Genomic DNA, 19,380 nt, shown 5'->3' on the forward strand with positions numbered 1-19,380 from the left:
TTAGTGATATGGAATTCTGTTGTTTTATGTTGACCAATAGTGATATAATGGTATTAAGTGAATACTAGTTACATAATCAAAAGAGTAAAAGATATTTATCAGTTTAAATATTTACCATACAGTGATTGTAGGAGCTGATAATGCTGAGAAATTATCATTCTCTACAATAATTACAATATTTTTAAATTTCACTACAACTTTTTAAAATAAAGCACCAATATCATTTATATTTTTGAATACAATTTTAGATTTATTTTACATATACACAATGGAATATTACTCAACCATAAAAGGGAATGAAATTAGGTCATTTGTAATGATGTCGAATGACCTAGAGTCTGTCATACAGAGTGAAGTAAGTCAGAAGGAGAAAAACAAATATTATATATTAATGCATTAAAAATATGGAATATAGAGAAATGGTACAGATGAATTTATTTACATTGTAGAAGAAAGTTTTTAATTTTTTTCTCTCAGCTTTGACTAGGGCTGATTTTAGCACTTATTTTGCATTCCTCCTAAAGTGAATATAGTAAATCTTTATTATCTTTAAAATAAAGTTCCATGTGCCATGCCTAGGAGGAAGGCTTTAAAGAGTCTAGTTCTCTTACTTCCCTACTGAATGCTAAGTTCAGTGCCTGGCCTTCAGTTGCACAGACATTTGTAATGTAGCACTCATTTCCTGCTTTCTTTTCTGATTAACACACTGTAACTTGTTTAATCCTCTTAGCAGTGCTAGATAGAAGGTACCATCATTTTATCCCAGTTTCTCAGATTGTCAGAATTTTGTAGTCTTATTTAGTGCCATGTTTGCCTTAGACAATGGATTTGAACTCAGAAAAAGGAGCACAATGAATCAGAAACATTTGTTGGAGCCAAGAGAAAGAAAAGACAGATTTACCCTTTGTTTCTCATGAAACAAAATGCTGACATTAGGTTGAATGTGTATGATATTTTGGCAATCTAAAAGCTGCTTTTCTTCATTCAAGAAAGATAAGACTATTTTAATATCACAGTTGTTGAAAGTGTATATCAGAAGTTCTGCTTCCTGAGCCAATCCTGAAATTGTGAGTTTTCTCACTGTTCTGAGGAGCAGCTCATGCCTTCTTCACAGGTATATCTAAGTGGATGAGTGCATACATGAGCAAAAATGATGCTCTGTGTTATTTAGAAAATAAGCGTGTTTTCAGAATTTTGTGTCGGAAGAACTGGCTCTTTGATGGTGCTCTGAGACCATAGACAGATTATTTTATGTTTTATTTTCACACAACAAGAGGATTGAAATAAATACCTTTATTTATTTTTTTTTGGTTTTTATTTTTTTATTATTATTTTTTTTCACTTTAAAATATTGTATTGGCTTAGAAAGTATAGAAATAAATAACATTTCTATAATTCATAACAGGATTTTTCAAGTCTTAAAGGCTCCTGAAAGCAATTTAAATAAATATGCTAACATAGGATTATAATCATGTATAGCAGTGTAGATGTCTTTTCATCTTTCTCAGGGGGAATCTATTGATGACTCTACTCTTCAAAGCTTCTATAACATCCTTGTTTCTCAGACTATAGATGAGTGGGTTAAGCATAGGGGTAAGGATGGCATTAAACATAAAAAGACATTGATTTAATTTGGGAGTCTTAGAAGACCCTGGTCTCATGTAGACCAATATGGCAGGGCCAAAGTAGAGGCTGACCACACAAAGGTGGGAGGAGCAGGTGGCCAGAGCCTTGTTCCTGCCCTCAGAGGAGTTCATGCGGAGGACAGCAAGAAAGATGAGGGTGTAGGAGGCCAGGATGAGACTTAGAGGGATAAGGACCACCAGAAAGCTTGAGACCACCACTGACTTCACATAGGCTGAAATGTCCTCACAAGTGAGCTTCAAGAGGGCCATGACCTCACACAAAAAATGCAGGATCTCTCGGGGGTGACAAATGGGAAAATGCATGGCATAGGCTGTATGAACCAGGGAACTTATTGCTCCCCCTGTCCAGGACACAATGACCATCTTTTTGCAGGTGATATCGCTGATAATGACTGAGTAACGAAGTGGGTTACAGATGGCAATGTAGCGGTCATAGGACATGAGAGTTAGCAGGAGGCACTCAGCAATTCCCAGGGTTAAGCTGAAGAAGATCTGGGTTCCACAACCTACCTGTGATATGATTCTTTCTCCTGAGAAGAAGTTTGTGACCATTTTGGGGACAGAAGTTGAGATCAAGGCCAAGTCAATGAGGGAGAGGTGGCTGAGCAGAAAGTACATGGGGGAGTGAAGTTGCAAATCAAGCCAGATGAGGAGAATGAGAACAACATTGCTCATAACAGCCATACAGTAGACCAAAAGGATAAGGTAGATAAGGATCACAAGGTGGCTGAACTCAGGCCAGAGCCCCAGGAGAATAAAATCTGTGGATATAGTCTCATTGTTTTTCTCCATGGATGAACATTATTGCCCAGGAAACAACTTTAAGAACACTGTTCCATCTGATGATGTGTTACTGCACAGCTCGTCTATTTTCCTTACTCCCAGGACTCCTTTGAATATTTTTTTGTAACTTTTTTCCTGTTGAGCTCTCTTCAGTATTTTTTTTTCTTCAGTATTATGTATAACTTCTCAAAATATATAATTTTCATTAATTATCTCATGGATTATTTAATAACCTAATGTTTACACACTGTACCTACTGTTACAAACTATAACCACTAACACTAACCAAATAAGAACACAGATACATTGAATGTGCTATCAATAACAAGTCAGTCAATTTGATGAAAGTTCTTAAAGAGCTAATTTAGTCATCACCTTGAGGCCCACACAGCTTCAACACAACAGTTATGATGATTTTACATTTTGAAAAGTCAACATTTTCACTCAATCTTATGAGGTTTCATGAAAAAAAAAATTCTTTTGAAGATGGGAAGTAGAGCCTTAATAACCTGAGTAAAGAAAAACATTTTCAGAATTGAATGTGGTCTATGTTCACCTTTTCCTCTCATTTGGGGAACTTTCCCACTTCCCATGAGTCCTCCTTACTTTGATCCTGATTCAAGCTATGGCAAACCTAGACAGCATATTAAAGAGCCGAGACATCACTTTGATGACAAAGGTCCATATAGTTAAAGCTATAATTTTTCCAGTAGTCATGTATGGATGTGAGAACTGGATCATAAAGAAGGCTGAGCACCAAAACTGATGCTTTTGAACTGTGGTGTTGGAGAAGACTCTTGAGAGTACCTTGGACAGCAAAGAGATCAAACCAGTCAATCCTAAAGGAAATCAACCCTGAATATTCATTAAAGGATTGATGCTGCCCCTTTGATAAAGCTCCAATACTTAGGCCACCTGATGTGAAGAGCTGACTCATTGGAAAAGACTCTGATGCTGGGAAAGATTGAGGGCAGGAGGAGAAGTGGGTTACAGAAGATGAGATGTTTGAATGGCATCATCATCTCAGTGGACATGAGATTGAGCAAACTCTGGGATTTAGTGAAGGAAAGGGAAGTCTGGTGTGCTACTGTCCATGGGTTCACAAAGAGTCAGATACAACTGAGCGACTGAACAATAGCAACAAGTATCTCTTAAGTCAACTGAACTGGAACAGAATGACCAACTATATATAGCACCAGTATTTAGGGAGGAACCTTAAAAATGTGATTTTTGCCAGTTTCACTAAGTCACCCTCTTCCTTGTAAACTTTGAAACTATCATCAATGTAATTCCTGGTACTAGCTGATGTTGCACAAGGAGAAACACAAGGTCAAGATGAAAGAGATTGCTAGGATACCGCTTGTAAGAAATTATTTATTTTAAAAGGCAGGATATCTTCTGTTTAGCAAAGTTTTGGTTGGGTTTATTAACTCTATAAGCAGAAAGATTATTGTGGACCAGTTAAAAGTATAACTTCTAGAAGATCAGTACCATGGTTTAGAGCTCCTGCTAAAAGACCACATTTACCTACCTGATATCCTTGGTCTAGGAGAATCGTCCTTCTGTGCCTCTCTTCTCTCCTTTGTAAAACTGGACTAAAGTAGACCCACAACATAGGGGGGATGTGCAGATTAAAAGTATCAATGAGTATAGATTTGAGAACATTGCCTGGGCAGCAGTGTTAAATGCATATAGTAGGCATAATTGAAGTTTACTTTGCACAAGAGGCAGAATCAGGCCTTCTGGTCCCTTATTACACACAGAGCTGTGCACACTGAGTAATACAGTTAATCAGAGTGATTCTGCTGTGTTTCTTGTAGGTTGACTGATAAGGTGCATTGGACCGAGAGGATATTTTGCAAAGTGAAATAAGTCAGAGAAAGTCAAATACTGTGCTGCTGCTGCTGCTGAGTCACTTCAGTCGTGTCCGACTCTGTGCGACCCTATAGATGGCAGCCCACCAGGCTCCCCCGTCCCTGGGATTCTCCAGGCAAGAACACTGGAGTGGGTTGCCATTTCTTTCTCCAATGCATGAAAGTGAAAAGTGAAAGTGAAGTCGTTCAGTCGAGTCCGACCCTCAGCGACCTACCAGGCTCCTCTGTCCATGGGATTTTCCAGGCAAGAGTACTGGAGTGGGGTGCCATTGCCTTCTCCTCAAATACTGTGCTATATCACTTATATGTGGGACCTAAAAACCAATGAACAGAGAGTAATAGATACTGAGAACAAACAGGTGGTTGCCAGAGTATAGAGGGTTGAGGGGCAGAGAGAAATATGAGTCACAAACATGAAATATACAGAGAGGGGAGTATGGCCAGCATCTAAATAATATCTTTGTGTGGTAATATTGCAACTAGACTTATCATAGTGATCATTTTAAAAAGTATAGAAATAAGGACTTCCTTGGTGGTCCAGTGGTTAAGAATACATGCTTTCACTGCAGGTGGCATGAGTTTGAGCCCTGGTCAGGGAACTTAGATCGCACATGCCAACAGCATGGCCAATAAAAATGTATATACAAAGACTGAATCACTATGTTGTGTACCAGGAAAACATTGTATTGTAGGTCAATTATACTTCAATAACAATCAAATAAACAAAATCACAGAAAAAGATCATATTTGTGGTTACTAGGGGTGGTGGGATAGGAGCAGAGGTGGCTGAAGGTGGTCCTTTTGACTAAAAAGTACAAGCTTCTAGTAATAAGGTAAATAAACATTAGGGATGTAATGTACAACATGATAAATATAATTAAACTACTATATGTTAAATATGAAAGCTGTAACTAGAATAAATCCTGAGTTCTCATCAAAAGAAATTTTTTTTGTATTTCTTTAATTTTGTATCTATATGAGATGATGTTCACTAAACTCACTGTGTTAATTATTTCATGATGTGTGTAAGTCAAATCTTTATGCTGTACACCTTAAACTTATACAGTGCTGTATGTCAATATCTCAATAAAACTAGAAGAAAAAATAATGTCAAGGACAGGAACTTATAACAGGTTTCTGAGTGCTGTATGGGAGCAAGTGTTGTGACTAAGCCACAGATTTGAGGCATGTTTTTAAAAACCCAGTGGATAGAGGGACAGCAATTCAGTTTTACTTGAACTAATAAATCATATTATCCACTTTCAAAGTCCCAGCTTAAATGTCCCCTCCTCTGTGGTCCTCCCAGTTAGCATCCACTGCTTCTCTGTCTTCTTTTATGTTCATCAGTTTATCACAGTGTATGTTGCAGTTTGCCTTAAGGCGCAGTTATTTGTGGATAAATCTTTAACCCTGTAGATTGTTAGCCTTTTCAGAGGAGAGGTTCTGTTTTTTTCCCTTAAATAAAATACTTTGAACTCCCAAGATTGCCTAGGCTTGTAAATTGAAGAAGCAGGTTATCAATAACCATGACAAGATGAATTTTGTTCCCATATTTTCTGCTTATAGCTTCTGAAAAGTTAATAATACAATATTTGATTCTTACAGTTCCATGAAATCAAGTGTTCCAGAGTTACATACAGCTGCCTATTGAAAAATCACCTGTCCCCTCCTTCAGACTTATTAAATCATATTCTCCAAGTTCTTACAATCGGATAAGATTAAGAAACAGAGATGTAGTATAGTAATTGCATTATATAAACAAGGAAATGAAACTCATTGATTTTAATTGACTTGATTAAATTGACTCAAAGCTGTATAATATTTGCTAGTTCACATGGTAAGTCAGTCAAGTAAAACTTGAAAACTTGACATAGCTTTCAATTGCATCCAGTATTTTATTGTAAGTTATTTCCAGAATAACAAAAATGTCTTACTTCTTAATCATTTTTCCCTTTTATTACAGGGTATATCTAAGACTATACATTTTCATCAAGACATGTAGTCATCTACTAATAATCATGGTAAAGAAGATGAATTCAAGATTTATGCATTTATAGATTTAGAAATTAATCCCTCATTTTTTACATGACTCATTTCACTGACTCATTTGTCATTCTTTCACTCTATACATGTCTATTGAGTCCAGTGTCTGTTCTAAACAAACTCTAGTAAATCCTCCCCTCTGGCATAGTAAGCTTGAGGAAACAGAAGAACCATTAATATAATAAAATATGAGATTGCATTAAATGGACAAATAAGTTTTCCATTTCAGAAAGGGCATTTCAAGTGTCAGGAGCTCTATACATAATGAAGCAGAGGAACAAGAAATAGGATTATAGGCAATTTTTTTTATTTCAGGGCTCCGACTTTCTAAGGAAAAGAGAGAGAAAGAGAGATGTAATATTGAAAGTATCATGTCTATTTATGGAATCTAAGAGTCATGGTGGAGAGTTCTGACAAAAAGTAGTCCATTGGAGAAGGGAACACAAACCTCTTCAGTATTCTTGCCTTGAGAACCCCATGAACAGTATGAAAAGGCAAAAAGATATGACATGGAAAGATGAACTCTTCAGGTTTGTAGGTGCCCAATAGGCTACTGGAGAAGAGCGGAGAAATAGCTCCAGAAAGAAAGAAGAGGCTGAGCCTTTCTGGGCAGAAACAATGCCCAGTTGTGGAAGTGTCTGGTGGTGAAAGTCAAGTCCGATGCTGTAAAGAACAATATTTCATAGGAACCTGGAATGTTAGGTCCATGAATCAAGGCAAATTGGAAGTGGTCAAACAGGAGATGGCAAGAGTGAACATCAACATTTTAGGAATCAGTATACTAAAATGGACTGGAATGGGTGGATATAATTCAGATAACCATTATATCTCCTACTGTGGGGAAGAATATCTTAAAAGAAAAGGAGTAGTCATCTTAGTTAACATAAGAGTCTGAAATGCAGTACTTGAGTGCAACATCAAAAACAACAGAATGATCTCAGTTCATTTCCAAAACAAACCATTCAATAGCACAGTAATCCAAGTCTATGCCCCAACCACTAATGCCAAAGAAGCTGAAGTTGAATAGTTCTACAAAGACCTATAAGACCTAGAAGTAAGACCAAAAAAAAAGATGTCTTTTCATCATAGGGGACTGGAATGCAAAAGTGGGAAGTCAAGAGATACCTGGAGTAACAGGCAAGTTTGTCCTCGGAATACAAAATGAAGCAGGGCAAAGGCTAACAGAGTTTTGCCAAGAGAACACACTGGTCATAGCAAACACCCTCTTCCAACAACACAAGAGACGACACTACACATGGATATCACCAGATGATCAATACCAAAATTGAATTGATTATATTCTTTGCAGTCAAATATGGAAAAGCTCTATACAGTCAGCAACAAGACTAGAAGCTGACTGTGGCTCAGATAATGAACTCCTTATTGACAAATTCAGACTTCAGTTGAAGAAAGTAGGGAAAACCACTGTGCCATTCAAGCACAATCAAATCAAAACCCTTATGATTATACAGTAGAAGTGACAAATGGATTCAAGAAATTAGATCTGATAGAGTGTCTGAAGAACTATGAACAGAGGTTCATGACATTGTACAAGAGGCAGTGATCAAAACTATCCCCAAGAAAAAGAAATGCCAAAAAGCAAAATGGCTGTCTGAAGAAGGCTTACAAATAGCTGAGAAAAGAAGAGAAGTGAAAGGCAATATATCTGATATATATATTCAGATATATCCATCTGAATGCAGAGTTCCAAAGAATAGCAAGAAGAGATAAGAAAGCCGTCCTAAGTGAACAATGCAAAGAAATAGAAGAAAACCATAGAATGCTAAAGACTAGAGATCTCTTCAAGAAAATTAGAGATACCAAGTGAACATTTCATGCAAAGATGAGCATAATACACACAGTGATTGGTATAGATCTAACAGAAGCAGAAGATATTAAGAGTGGAAAGTACATGGAAGAACTATACCAAAAAATATCCTAATGACCTAGATAACCACAATGGTGTGATCACTCACCTAAAGCCAGACATCTTGGGGTGTAAAGTCAAGTGGGCCTTAGGAAGCATCACTACGAACAAAGCTAGTGGAAGTGATGGAATTCCAGTTGAGCTCTTTCAAATTCTAAAAGATAATGCTGTGAAAGTGCTGCACTCAATATGTCAGCAAATTTGGAAATCTCAGTAGTGGCCACAGGACTGGAAAAGGTCAGTTTTCATTCCAATCTCCAAGAAAGGAAATGCAAACTATCACACAATTGCACTCATTTCACAAGCTAGCAAAGTAATGCTCAAAATTCTCCAAGCTAGGTTTCAACAGTATATCAACCATGAACTTCCAGATGTTCAAGCTGGATTTAGAAAAGGCAGAGGAACCAGAGATCAAATTGTCAACATCTGTTAGATCATAGAAAAAGGAAAAGAATTACCAAAAAAAAAAAAAACATCTATTTCTGCTTCATTGACTCTGCTAAAGCCTTTGACTGTATGGATCACAACAAACTGTGAAAAATTCTTCAAGAGATGGGAATACCAGACCACCTTACCTGCCTCCTGAGAAATCTGTATGCAGGTCAAGAAGCAACAGTTAGAACCAGACATGGAACAACAGATTGGTTCCAACTGGAAAAGGAGTATATCTGGAAAAGGCTGTATATCGTTACCCTGCTTATTTAAGTTATATGCAGAGTACATCATGTGGTATGTCAGGTTGGAGGAAGCACAATCTGGAATCAAGATTTTGTGGAGAAATATCAGTAACCTCACATATGCAGATAACATCACCCTTATGGCAGAAAGTGAAGAAGTAAAGAGCCTCTTGATGAAAGTGAAGGAGGAGAGTGAAAAATTTGTCTTAAAACTCAACATTCAAAAAACTAAGATCATGGCATACAGTCTCATCACTTCATGGCAAATAGATGGGGAAACAATGGAAACAGTGAGGCACTTTATTTTGGGGGGACTTCAAAATCACTGCAGATAGTGTCTGCAGTCATGAAATTAAAAGAGGCTTGCTCCTTGGAAGAAAAGCTATGACCAACCCTAGAAAGCATATTAAAAAGCAGAGACATTACTTTGCCAATAATGTCCATGTAGTCAAAGCTATGGTTTTTCCAGTAGTCATATACGGATATGAGAGTTGGACTATAAAGAAAACTGAGCACTGAATAATTTATGCTTTTGAACTGTGTTGTTGGAGAAGACTCTTGAGAGTCCCTTAGACTACAAGGAGATCAAACAAGTTCATCCTAAAGGAAATCAGTCCTGAATATTCATTGGAAGGACTGACACTGAAGCTGAAGCTCCGATACTTAGGCCTCCTGAGGCAAAGAACTGACACATTGGAAAAGACCCTGATTCTAGGAAAGATTGAAGGCAGGAGGAGAAGGGGACAACAGAAGATGAGATGATTGGATGACATCACCGACTTGATGGATATGAGTTTGACTAAGCTCCAGGAGTTGTTGATGGGCTGGGAAGCCTGGCATGCTGCAGTCCATGGAGTCGCAAAGAGTCAGACATGACTGCTCCTGCTGCTGTTGCTGCTGCTGCTAAGTTGCTTCAGTTGTGTCCGACTCTGTGCGACCCCATTGACAGCAGCCCACCAGGCTTCCCCGTCCCTGGGATTCTCCAGGCAAGAACACTGGAGTGGGTTGCCATTTCCTTCTCCAATGCATGAAAGTGAAAAGTGAAAGTGAAGTCGCTCAGTCGTGTCCGACTCTAGCGACCCCATGGACTGCAGCCTACCAGGCTTCTCCATCCATGGGATTTTCTAGGCAAAAGTAGTGGAGTGGGGTGCCATTGCCTTCTCCATTTCCTCTTGCCTTAGGTCAATGTAAATATTTAGATAAGCAATTTATAGTGAGACCTTTGTAACTAAAATGCTTTAGGTACCATACAAATAGATTCTGTTTCTCACATTTTAGGAGTATTTAGAGAATTAGTAGAGTTAAGATCTATTTGCATGGCACTTAAAACATCATTTTTATAGCAATTGGATATACTACTTTGAATGCACATTGACATCCTTCTAAAGCATTTGGTACAATTCATCACCATAACAGCAGTGATAATAACATAATAGTTATTGATCGTTCATCAAATGCTAGCATTTTATAAGCATTTGTTATAACTGAATTCTCTCAAAAATACCTAAGAATTAATTTATATAAATTATTAACTGTATTCTCATTTTACTGATACAAGCACTGGAACTTAGAGGGATTAATTTTCCAAAGGCGAGGAGCCATAAACTAACCCTGGCAACCTGATTCTAGAGCCTGAACTCAACTTACTCAATATCTCCTAAAGTTACATGTTCATCAGCATCAAAGACCTTTATAAAAACCCATATTTCCTTACCACAATCCAAACCTAGGATGTGGAAGAGGGCATGGATATTAAAAAGGATTTCAATTTAATCTTTAAAAACAGATGAGTAGAAATTCTCCAGAGAATCAGAATGCTTTAATGACATATCATATACCTATATTCTCAGAGAATACATTTAACTCTTCAGTCACCACAACCCCTGTATCTCTCCTTTGTATCAATTTTTTTTTTCCTAAGTTCTCTTTCCTCTTCTTGAGAGTATCAGATCAAAAAGACAGGTGGAAATAAGCACATCTCTTTTGTACAAACATCTTAGAATGAACAGCCAACATGGCCTGGTACCTTTTGGCCCACCTGCCAATGAAATGCCATTTGTTATGGTGTCCAGTGATTCTCATGAGACATCTCCATCGATTGTGGCCTCTCTCCCAGAGACCCAATAGAACAGAGAGGGATCGGACACTCCACACCTGTAGTGGCCTTCTGGCTGTTCAATTCTTACTTCTTTGAAAAACAGCTTTGCCTCTGCTCGGCTTCAAATCAGTCCTAATAACGCTGGGGCAGAGGTGTTATCTGTGAGCACACCCCTATCCTTCTCCCTGACATCAGACCAGTTCACTGGTAAGAGTAATGCTTGTCTGTCACCTCTCCTAAATCTGGATGAGTCAGGAACTGAAAAAAACTCAAAGCAAATCATAGCCCCACCCATGATGGCTTGGGTTTTAGCATGACCTTCCAAATGTTTTCTGTCAGGAAAAAACTGTTGGACAAGATCTCTAAGAGACTAGCTGGTGTGTTGATTCTTACATAAAGATGCTTTCATAAGCCAACTTTTAAAAACATGTTGGATTATGTGATAATCATCTACTTTGATTTATGGTTTAATATTAATTTATTTTTATTGGAAAAAAATGTTAATATTTATTTATTTGTCTGCACTAGGTCTTTAGTTGTGGCATGCCAGATCTAGTTCCTTGACCAGGGATCAAACTTGAGTCCCCTACATTGAAAGTGAAGAGTTTTAACCACTGAACCACAGGGAAACCCCTTCGATAGAATTTTTAATGAATTCTATTTTTAATATTTTCACGTGACTATACAAAATCAGCCAAAATATGCAACTTGGTAAAAAATCTAGAAGAAAGTTATACAGATCCCCCTGTGTCACTACATATTTCACTGACTGGAGAAAATAACAGTTACAAGCCTTCCTTTATTGAGTACCAGCTCAGCTCTTCACACATGTTGCTGCATTCAGTCCCATTGACAACCTTCAGAGATGGGTGCTCTTGATACATCCAATTTCCAGATGTCAAAGCCAAAGTATAGAAAGATGTTAACTCTTTGCCCAAGCCCACAGAGCATATAGGTGATGGGGATGAAGTTTTAACCCAATTCTATCATACTCTGGAGCCCATGACCATAATCACCATCATTAATATAAAATTTTAGGCCCAAAATACATGTAGGCTTATCTATTATTAATACATAATTTATGAGGAAAAATTGTCTTAGAGATGGAACATTAAAAGTCTAAATACCATTAAATAAAAACTCTTATACAGAATGAAGATAAGCACTATTTATTAACCACCCATATAGCTATGACTTTGTTTCTACATTCTCAGTATAATTTGACAATTTTATCTGCTTGGCCCATCAGAGTTAATACACCAGGTAATTAAAATTGTATTTAATAGCCCATGATTTCATTATTAATGTAAATTACCTGTAAAATGTCAATATGATTAACTTTGTTTAGGAAGTATGAGAAAATTATAGGCATATCTTCTGCTGTCTTATGCAAAAGTAAATAATAAGTTAGCTACCTCGTGAATTCTGTCACTGTCATCTGGAAATCCATGTGTCTTCTGTGCCTCTCCCTGGGTGATAAGTGCTATGTTCCCCTTTCCTGTGTCAGAACTAAGACTAAAGATTGGTTGAGGGTGTAGGTAGATAGAGGCTCATTTTATCTTCCAAGAGGCCCTAAATCATCATTAATATGAGTAGTGTCTGTAAATTAAGGTTACTGATCAGAGGCAGGATGTGTCTGACAGTCCAGCTTTGCTAATTGAGGACCTCAGGGGGAAATATCCTGGAAACTTGTCCAAAGGCTTTAATTAGCGTGACTTTATACCCACATATTGTGATAAATTAACATATTATCACATCTAATTATTTACAATTATTCTCTGAAGAAAAATAGCCACCATTCACCATTCTTTTCTTCAGGCTGCCATAAATTTAGCCAACATTTTGCTTAACTTTACTTGTGCTTTATCCCATCATTGGACTCATTATTGTGGCAAAGGATGACAAGAGGCTGGTGTGGTGTTTACTTACCTGGATGTGGTGTTTACAATGTACTTAAGTAAAAGTGAGAAAATATGCATTATGCAAACCCGCTTCCCTGATGGCTCAGACAGTAAAGTGTCTGCCTGCAATGTGGGAGACCTGGGTTCGATCCCTGGGTTGGGAAAATTCCCTGGAGAAGGAAATGGCAACCCACTCCAGTACTCTGGCCTGGAAAATTCCATGGACGAAGAAGCTGGTGGGCTACAGTCCATGGGGTCACAAAGAGTCAGACATGACTGAGCAACTTCACTTTCTTTCACTTAATTAAAAGTGAGAAAATATGCATTATTCAAACCAATAAATAGAGAGAGGGCTAATAGAAATTATGGGAAGAAGATAGTTTAGCCAAGTGTTTCTAAATCATGTCACCATTTTAATCCATATTCTTTAGTCTGGGATGTATCTACATGAGCAGATATCTGAATAATTATTATATTAATGATTGAGTCAGTGACCTTAGGATCCAAGGTTAAATCTCTGTTTAAGCCAATTCACTTTAGAGTGAATGTAAAGGCTTCACAGACTACAACCTTTTTCCATAATCCCTATCAAGTGCTAGTTAAGATTCAGGCAAATATACCTTCTCATAAAGTGTTGGTGGTAGGTTAAATTGTCACAATCTTTTAAGAAAGTAACCTGAAAACACATTAGAACACACATACCTTAAAACTATTCTACAGAAATGAAAGCACCACAATTTAAATATATGTTTAAGAATTTTTATTGTAACTACCATTAACCACAGAAGCAAAATCCTGCAAATGAGCTGAACATTTTGACACACATTCATATTTTTGTATTTTGTATATGTTAAAAGCAATGTGCTACACCCAAATCTATTTACTGAGAAAAATGTCCATGAGGTAACGTCAAGTGAGAACAAGTTGCAGAATGGCATATAGAATAACAAAACTGTAAAATTCCATAAATGTGTATTTATGTTAGTATATTTTTATTTGATAATGGAGAAAATTGAAGAAGCATCACGGTGTCAGGATTGCATTCCTAAAGAGAGCATGAATTAAAAAAATAGGAAAGGTATATTTGAGATGTTTCTTTTGATTCCTTTATTTATTATAAAATAAATGGTGTTACAACAAATACCTTTTTAATTTTTACACGTGTAAATTCAGTTTAGGATTTTAGAAGTGGAATTGTTAGGTTGGAGGGCACTGTGAGCGTAATTTTACTAAATACAAATTTATTTGTATACGGATTGTATCATATTCTGTTTCTACCAGCAATGTCTGAAAGTGCCTATTTTGGGACAACAGAGGATGAGATGGTTGGATGGCATCACTGACTCAATGGACATGAGTTTGAGTAGGCTCTGGGAGTTGGTGATGGACTGGGAGGCCTGGTGTGCTGCAGTCCATGGGGTCACAAAGAGTTGGATACGACTGAGCATCTGAACTGAACTGATATTCCACAGCCTCACCAATAATATGTGTTGTTAAACTTTAGGAGATTTGTCAATGTTGTAGGTGAGGCATTGTGTTTTTAATATCAGTTTTAATATAGTATTATTTTAATTTGTATTATGAGCATCAGATTGATCATTTTTTAGTATTTAAGAACCATGTGCATTTCCCTATCTATAAACTGTCCTTTCAAAGCTTTTGCCATTTCTCTAAGGGGTTGTTGATTTTTAACTCTCATTTTTAAGAAGGTTTTAAATATTAGAAACACTAATTCTTTGTGGTACAAGTGTAAACATATTTTCTGCAGTTTTTCATTTATCATTTGACTTTGCTTGGAGATTTTTATTTTTGACAAGCTAAGGTTTTTTTATTTTCAGATGATCAGATTCATCAATTTTATATGTTATAGTATTTTAAATTATAAATACTTTATATTTATAAAAGATAAGGTAGATTTTATTGTATGAATTTGCTTAAAAGAATTTTTGTGCTATTTTTAAGTTTTATAATCAATACTATATTTCATTATTCTTCCATTTCAATACTCTTGTTTTTTTTTAATTTTTTGTCACTAAGGCATGTGTCATGGAAGGGAAGTCATGGACTTCCCTGGTGGCTCAGAAGGCAAAGTGTCTACCTACAATGCGGGAGACCCGGGTTTGATCCCTGGGTTGGGAAGATACCCTGGAGAAGGAAATGGCAACCCACTCCAGTATTCTTGCCTGGAAAATCCCATGGATGGAGGAGCCTCGTAGGTTACAGTCCATGGGGTCACAAAGAGTCAGACACAACTGAACGACTTCACTTTCACTTTCAAGTCATGTGTGACTCTATCTGACCCCATGGACTACTGCACACCAGGCTGCTCTGTCCTCCATTATCTCCCAGACTTTGCTCAGATTCATGTCCATTGAGTTGATGATGCTATCTAACTATCTTATTCTCTACTGCTCTTTGTCCTTTTGCCTTCACTCTTTCCCACCATCAGGGCCTTTTCCAATGAGTTGGCTCTTTGCATCAGATGGCCAAAGTATTGGAGTTTCAGTTGCAGCATTAGTCTTTCCAATTAATATTCAGGAATGATTTCCTTTAGGGCTGACTGGTTTGATCTACTTGTGGGCCACTGATTCTCAAGAGTCTTCACCAGCACCACAATTCAAAAGCATCAGTTCTTCAGCACTCAACCTTCTTTATGGTCCAGTTCTCACATCTGTACATGACTGCAGGAAAAACCATAACTTGACTATATGGACCTTTGTTGGTAAAGTGATGTATCTGCTTTTTAATATGCTGTCTAGGTTTGTCATAGCTTTTCTTTCAAGGAACAAGCATCCTTTAATTTCATGGCTACAGTTACCATCTGCAGTGATTTTGGAGCCCAAGAAAATAAAAACTGTCACTGCTTCAACTTTTCACCCTTCTGTTAATATTTGCCATGAAGTGATGGGACTGGATGTCAGGATCCTAGTGTTTTGAGTTTCAAGTGAGTATTTCACTCTTCTCTTTCACCCTCATCAAAAGCTCTTTATTTTATTTTTTTTATTAGCCCCATTTTTATTTTATTTTATTATTTTTTTTTTTTACTTTACAATATTGTGTTGGTTTTGCCATACATCAACATGCATCTGCCACGGGTATACACGTGTTCCCCATCCTGAACCCTCCTCCCACCTCCATCCCCATACCATCCCTCTGGGTCATCCCAGTGCACCAGCCCCAAGCTTCCTGTATCCTGCATCGAACCTAGACTGGCGATTCGTTTCTTATACGATATTATATATGTTTTAATGCCATTCTCCCAAATCATCCCCCCCTCCCTCTCCCACAGAGTCCAAAAGACTGTTCTAGACATATCTGTGTCTCTTTTGCTGTCTCGCATACAAGGTTATCATTACCATCTTTCTAAATTCCATATATATGCGTTAGTATACTGTATTGGCCAGAGAAGGCAATGGCACCCCACTCCAGTACTTTGCCTGGAAAATCCCATGGATGGAGGAGCCTGGTAGGCTGCAGTCCATGGGGTCGCTAAGAGTCAGACACAACTGAGCGACTTCACTTTCACTTTTCACTTTCATGCCTTGGAGAAGGAAATGGCAACCCATTCCAGTGTTCTTGCCTGGAGAATCCCAGGGACGGGGGAGCCTGGTGGCTGCCGTCTGTGGGGTCGCAGAGTTGGACATGACTGAAGTGACTTAGCATACTGTATTGGTGTTTTTCTTTCTGGCTTACTTTACTCTGTATAATCGGCTCCAGTTTCATCCACCTCATTAGAACTGATTCAAATGTATTCTTTTTAATGGCTGAGTAATACTCCATTGTGTATATGTACCACAGCTTTCTTATCCATTCATCTGCTGATGGACATCTAGGTTGCTACCATGTCCTGGCTATTATAAACAGTGCCGCGATGAACATTGGGGTACACGCATCTCTTTCAATTCTGGCTTCCTCGGTGTGTATGCCAAGTAGTCATATGGGTCGTATGACAGTTCTATTTCCAGTTTTTTAAGGAATCTCCACACTGTTCTCCATAGTGGCTGTACTAGTTTGCATTCCCACCAACAGTGTAAGAGGGTTCCCTTTTCTCCACATCAACACACAGAAATCCCTTGCATTCCTATACACTAATAATGAGAAAATAGAAAGAGAAATTAAGGAAACAATTCCATTCACCATTGCAACAAAAAGAATAAAATATTTAGGAATATATCTGCCTAAATAAACTAAAGACTATATATAGAAAACTATAAAACACTGGTGAAAGAAATCAAAGAGGACACTAACAGATGGAGAAATATACCATGTTCATGGATCAGAGGAATCAATATAGTGAAAATGAGTATACTACCCAAAGCAATTTATAGATTCAATGCAATCCCTATCAAGCTACCAACGGTATTTTTCACAGAGCTAGAACAAATAATTTAACAATTTGTATGGAAATACAAAAAAACCTCGAATAGCCAAAGCAATCTTGAGAAAGAAGAATGGAACTGGAGGAATCAACCTGCTTGACTTCAGGCTCTACTACAAAGCCACAATCATCAAGACAGTATGGTACTGGCACAAGGACAGAAATATAGATCAATGCAACAAAATAGAAAGCCCAGAGATAAACCCATGCACCTATGGACACCTTATCTTTGACAAACAAGGAAAGAATATACAATGGAGAAAAGACAATCTCTTTAACAAGTGGTGCTGGGAAAACTGGTCAACCACTTGTAAAAGAATGAAACTAGAACACTTTCTAACACCATACACAAAAATAAACTCAAAATGGATTAAAGCTCTAAACATAAGACCAGAAACTATGAATGCTGAGTTTTAAGACAACTTTTTCACTCTCCCCTTTCACTTTCATCAAGAGGCTCTTTTTCGCTTTCTGCCATAAGGGTGGTATCATCTGCATATCTGAGATTATAGATATTTCTCCCAGCTATATTGATTCCAGCTTGTGCTTCATCCAGCCCAGCATTTCTCTTGATGTACTCTGCATATAAGTTAAATAAGCAGGGTGACAATATACAGCCTTGACATACTCCTTTCCCTATTTGGAACCAGTCTGTTGTTCCATGTCCAGTTCTAATTGTTGCATCCTGATCTGCATACACATTTCTCAAGAGGCAGCTCAACTGGTCTGGAATTCCCATCTCTTTAAGAATTTTCCATAGTTTGTTGTGATCCACACAGTCAAAGGCTTTGGCATAGTCAATAAAGCAGAAATAGATGTTTTTCTGGAACTTTCTTGCTTTTTTGATGATCCAACGGATATTGACAATTTGATCCCTGGTTCCTCTGTCTTTTCTAAATCCAGCTTGAACATCTGGAAGCTCATGGTTCACATACTGTTGATGCCTGGCTTGGAGAATTTTGAGCATTACTTTACTAGCGTGTGAGATGAGTGCAATTGTGTGGTAGTTTGAGCATTCTTTGGCATTGCCTTTCTTTGGGATTGGATTGGAAAATGGACCTTTTCCAGTCCTATGGCCACTGCTGAGTTTTCCAAATTTGCTGGCATATTGAGTGCAGCACTTTCACAGCATCAACTTTTAAGATTTGAAATAGTTCAACTGGAATTCTATCACCTCCACTAGCTTTGTTCGTAGGGATGCTTCCTAAGACCCACCTGACTTCACATTCCAGGATGTCTGGCTGTAGGTGAGTGATCATACCATCGTGATTATCTGGGTCATGAAGATCTTTTTTGTATAGTTCTGTGTATTCTTGCCACCTCTTCTTAATATCTTCTGCTTCTGTTAGGTCCATACCTTCTGTCCTTTAGTGTGCCTATCTTTGCCCAAAATGTTCCCTTGGTTTCTCTAATTTTCTTGAAGAGATCTCTAGTCTTTCCCATTCCATTGTTTTCCTATGTTTCTTTGCATTGACCACTGAGGAAGCCTTTCTTATCTCACCTTGGTCTTCTTTGGAACTCTGCATTCAAATGAGTATATCTTTCCTTTTCTCCTTTGCCTTTCACTTCTCTTTTCTCAGTTATTTCTAAGGCTTCCTCATACAATCATTTTGCCTTTTTGCACTTCTTTTTCTTCAGGTGGTCTTGATCCCTGCATCCTGTACAATGTCATGAACTTCTGTCCATAGTCCTTCAGGCACTCTCTCTATCAGATCTAATCCCTTGAATCTATGGTGCTCCCTTGTGGCTCAGCTGCTAAAGAATCTGCTTGCAATGCGGGAGACCTGGGTTCAATCCCTGGGTTGGGAATATCCTCTGGAGAAAGGAAAGGTTACCCACTCCAGTATTCTGGCCTGGAGAATTCCATGGGCTGCATAGTCCATGGGGTCGCAAAGAGTCAGACATGACTAAGAACCCCATGAACAGTATGAAAAGGCAAAAAGATATAACACTGAAAGATGAGCTCCCCAGGTCAGTAGGTGCCCAATATCTTACTGGGGAAGAGTAGAGTAATAACTCCAGAAAGAATGAAGACCCGGAGCCAAAGCAAAAA

General features: G+C 37.8%; 1 protein-coding gene across 1 annotated transcript; it reads right to left on the bottom strand.

Moving 5' to 3' along the window:
- Window positions 1-1,469: 1,469 nt before the first annotated feature.
- Window positions 1,470-2,438, bottom strand: LOC129642191 (olfactory receptor 2AJ1-like). Its single transcript, XM_055566751.1, has one exon. It carries the CDS (start codon window positions 2,436-2,438, stop codon window positions 1,470-1,472), a length of 969 nt encoding a protein of 322 aa, XP_055422726.1.
- Window positions 2,439-19,380: the final 16,942 nt, after the last annotated feature.

Source organism: Bubalus kerabau, chromosome 1 (assembly GCF_029407905.1).
Source record: "Bubalus kerabau isolate K-KA32 ecotype Philippines breed swamp buffalo chromosome 1, PCC_UOA_SB_1v2, whole genome shotgun sequence".
In the NCBI taxonomy this organism is placed as follows: domain Eukaryota; kingdom Metazoa; phylum Chordata; class Mammalia; order Artiodactyla; family Bovidae; genus Bubalus; species Bubalus kerabau.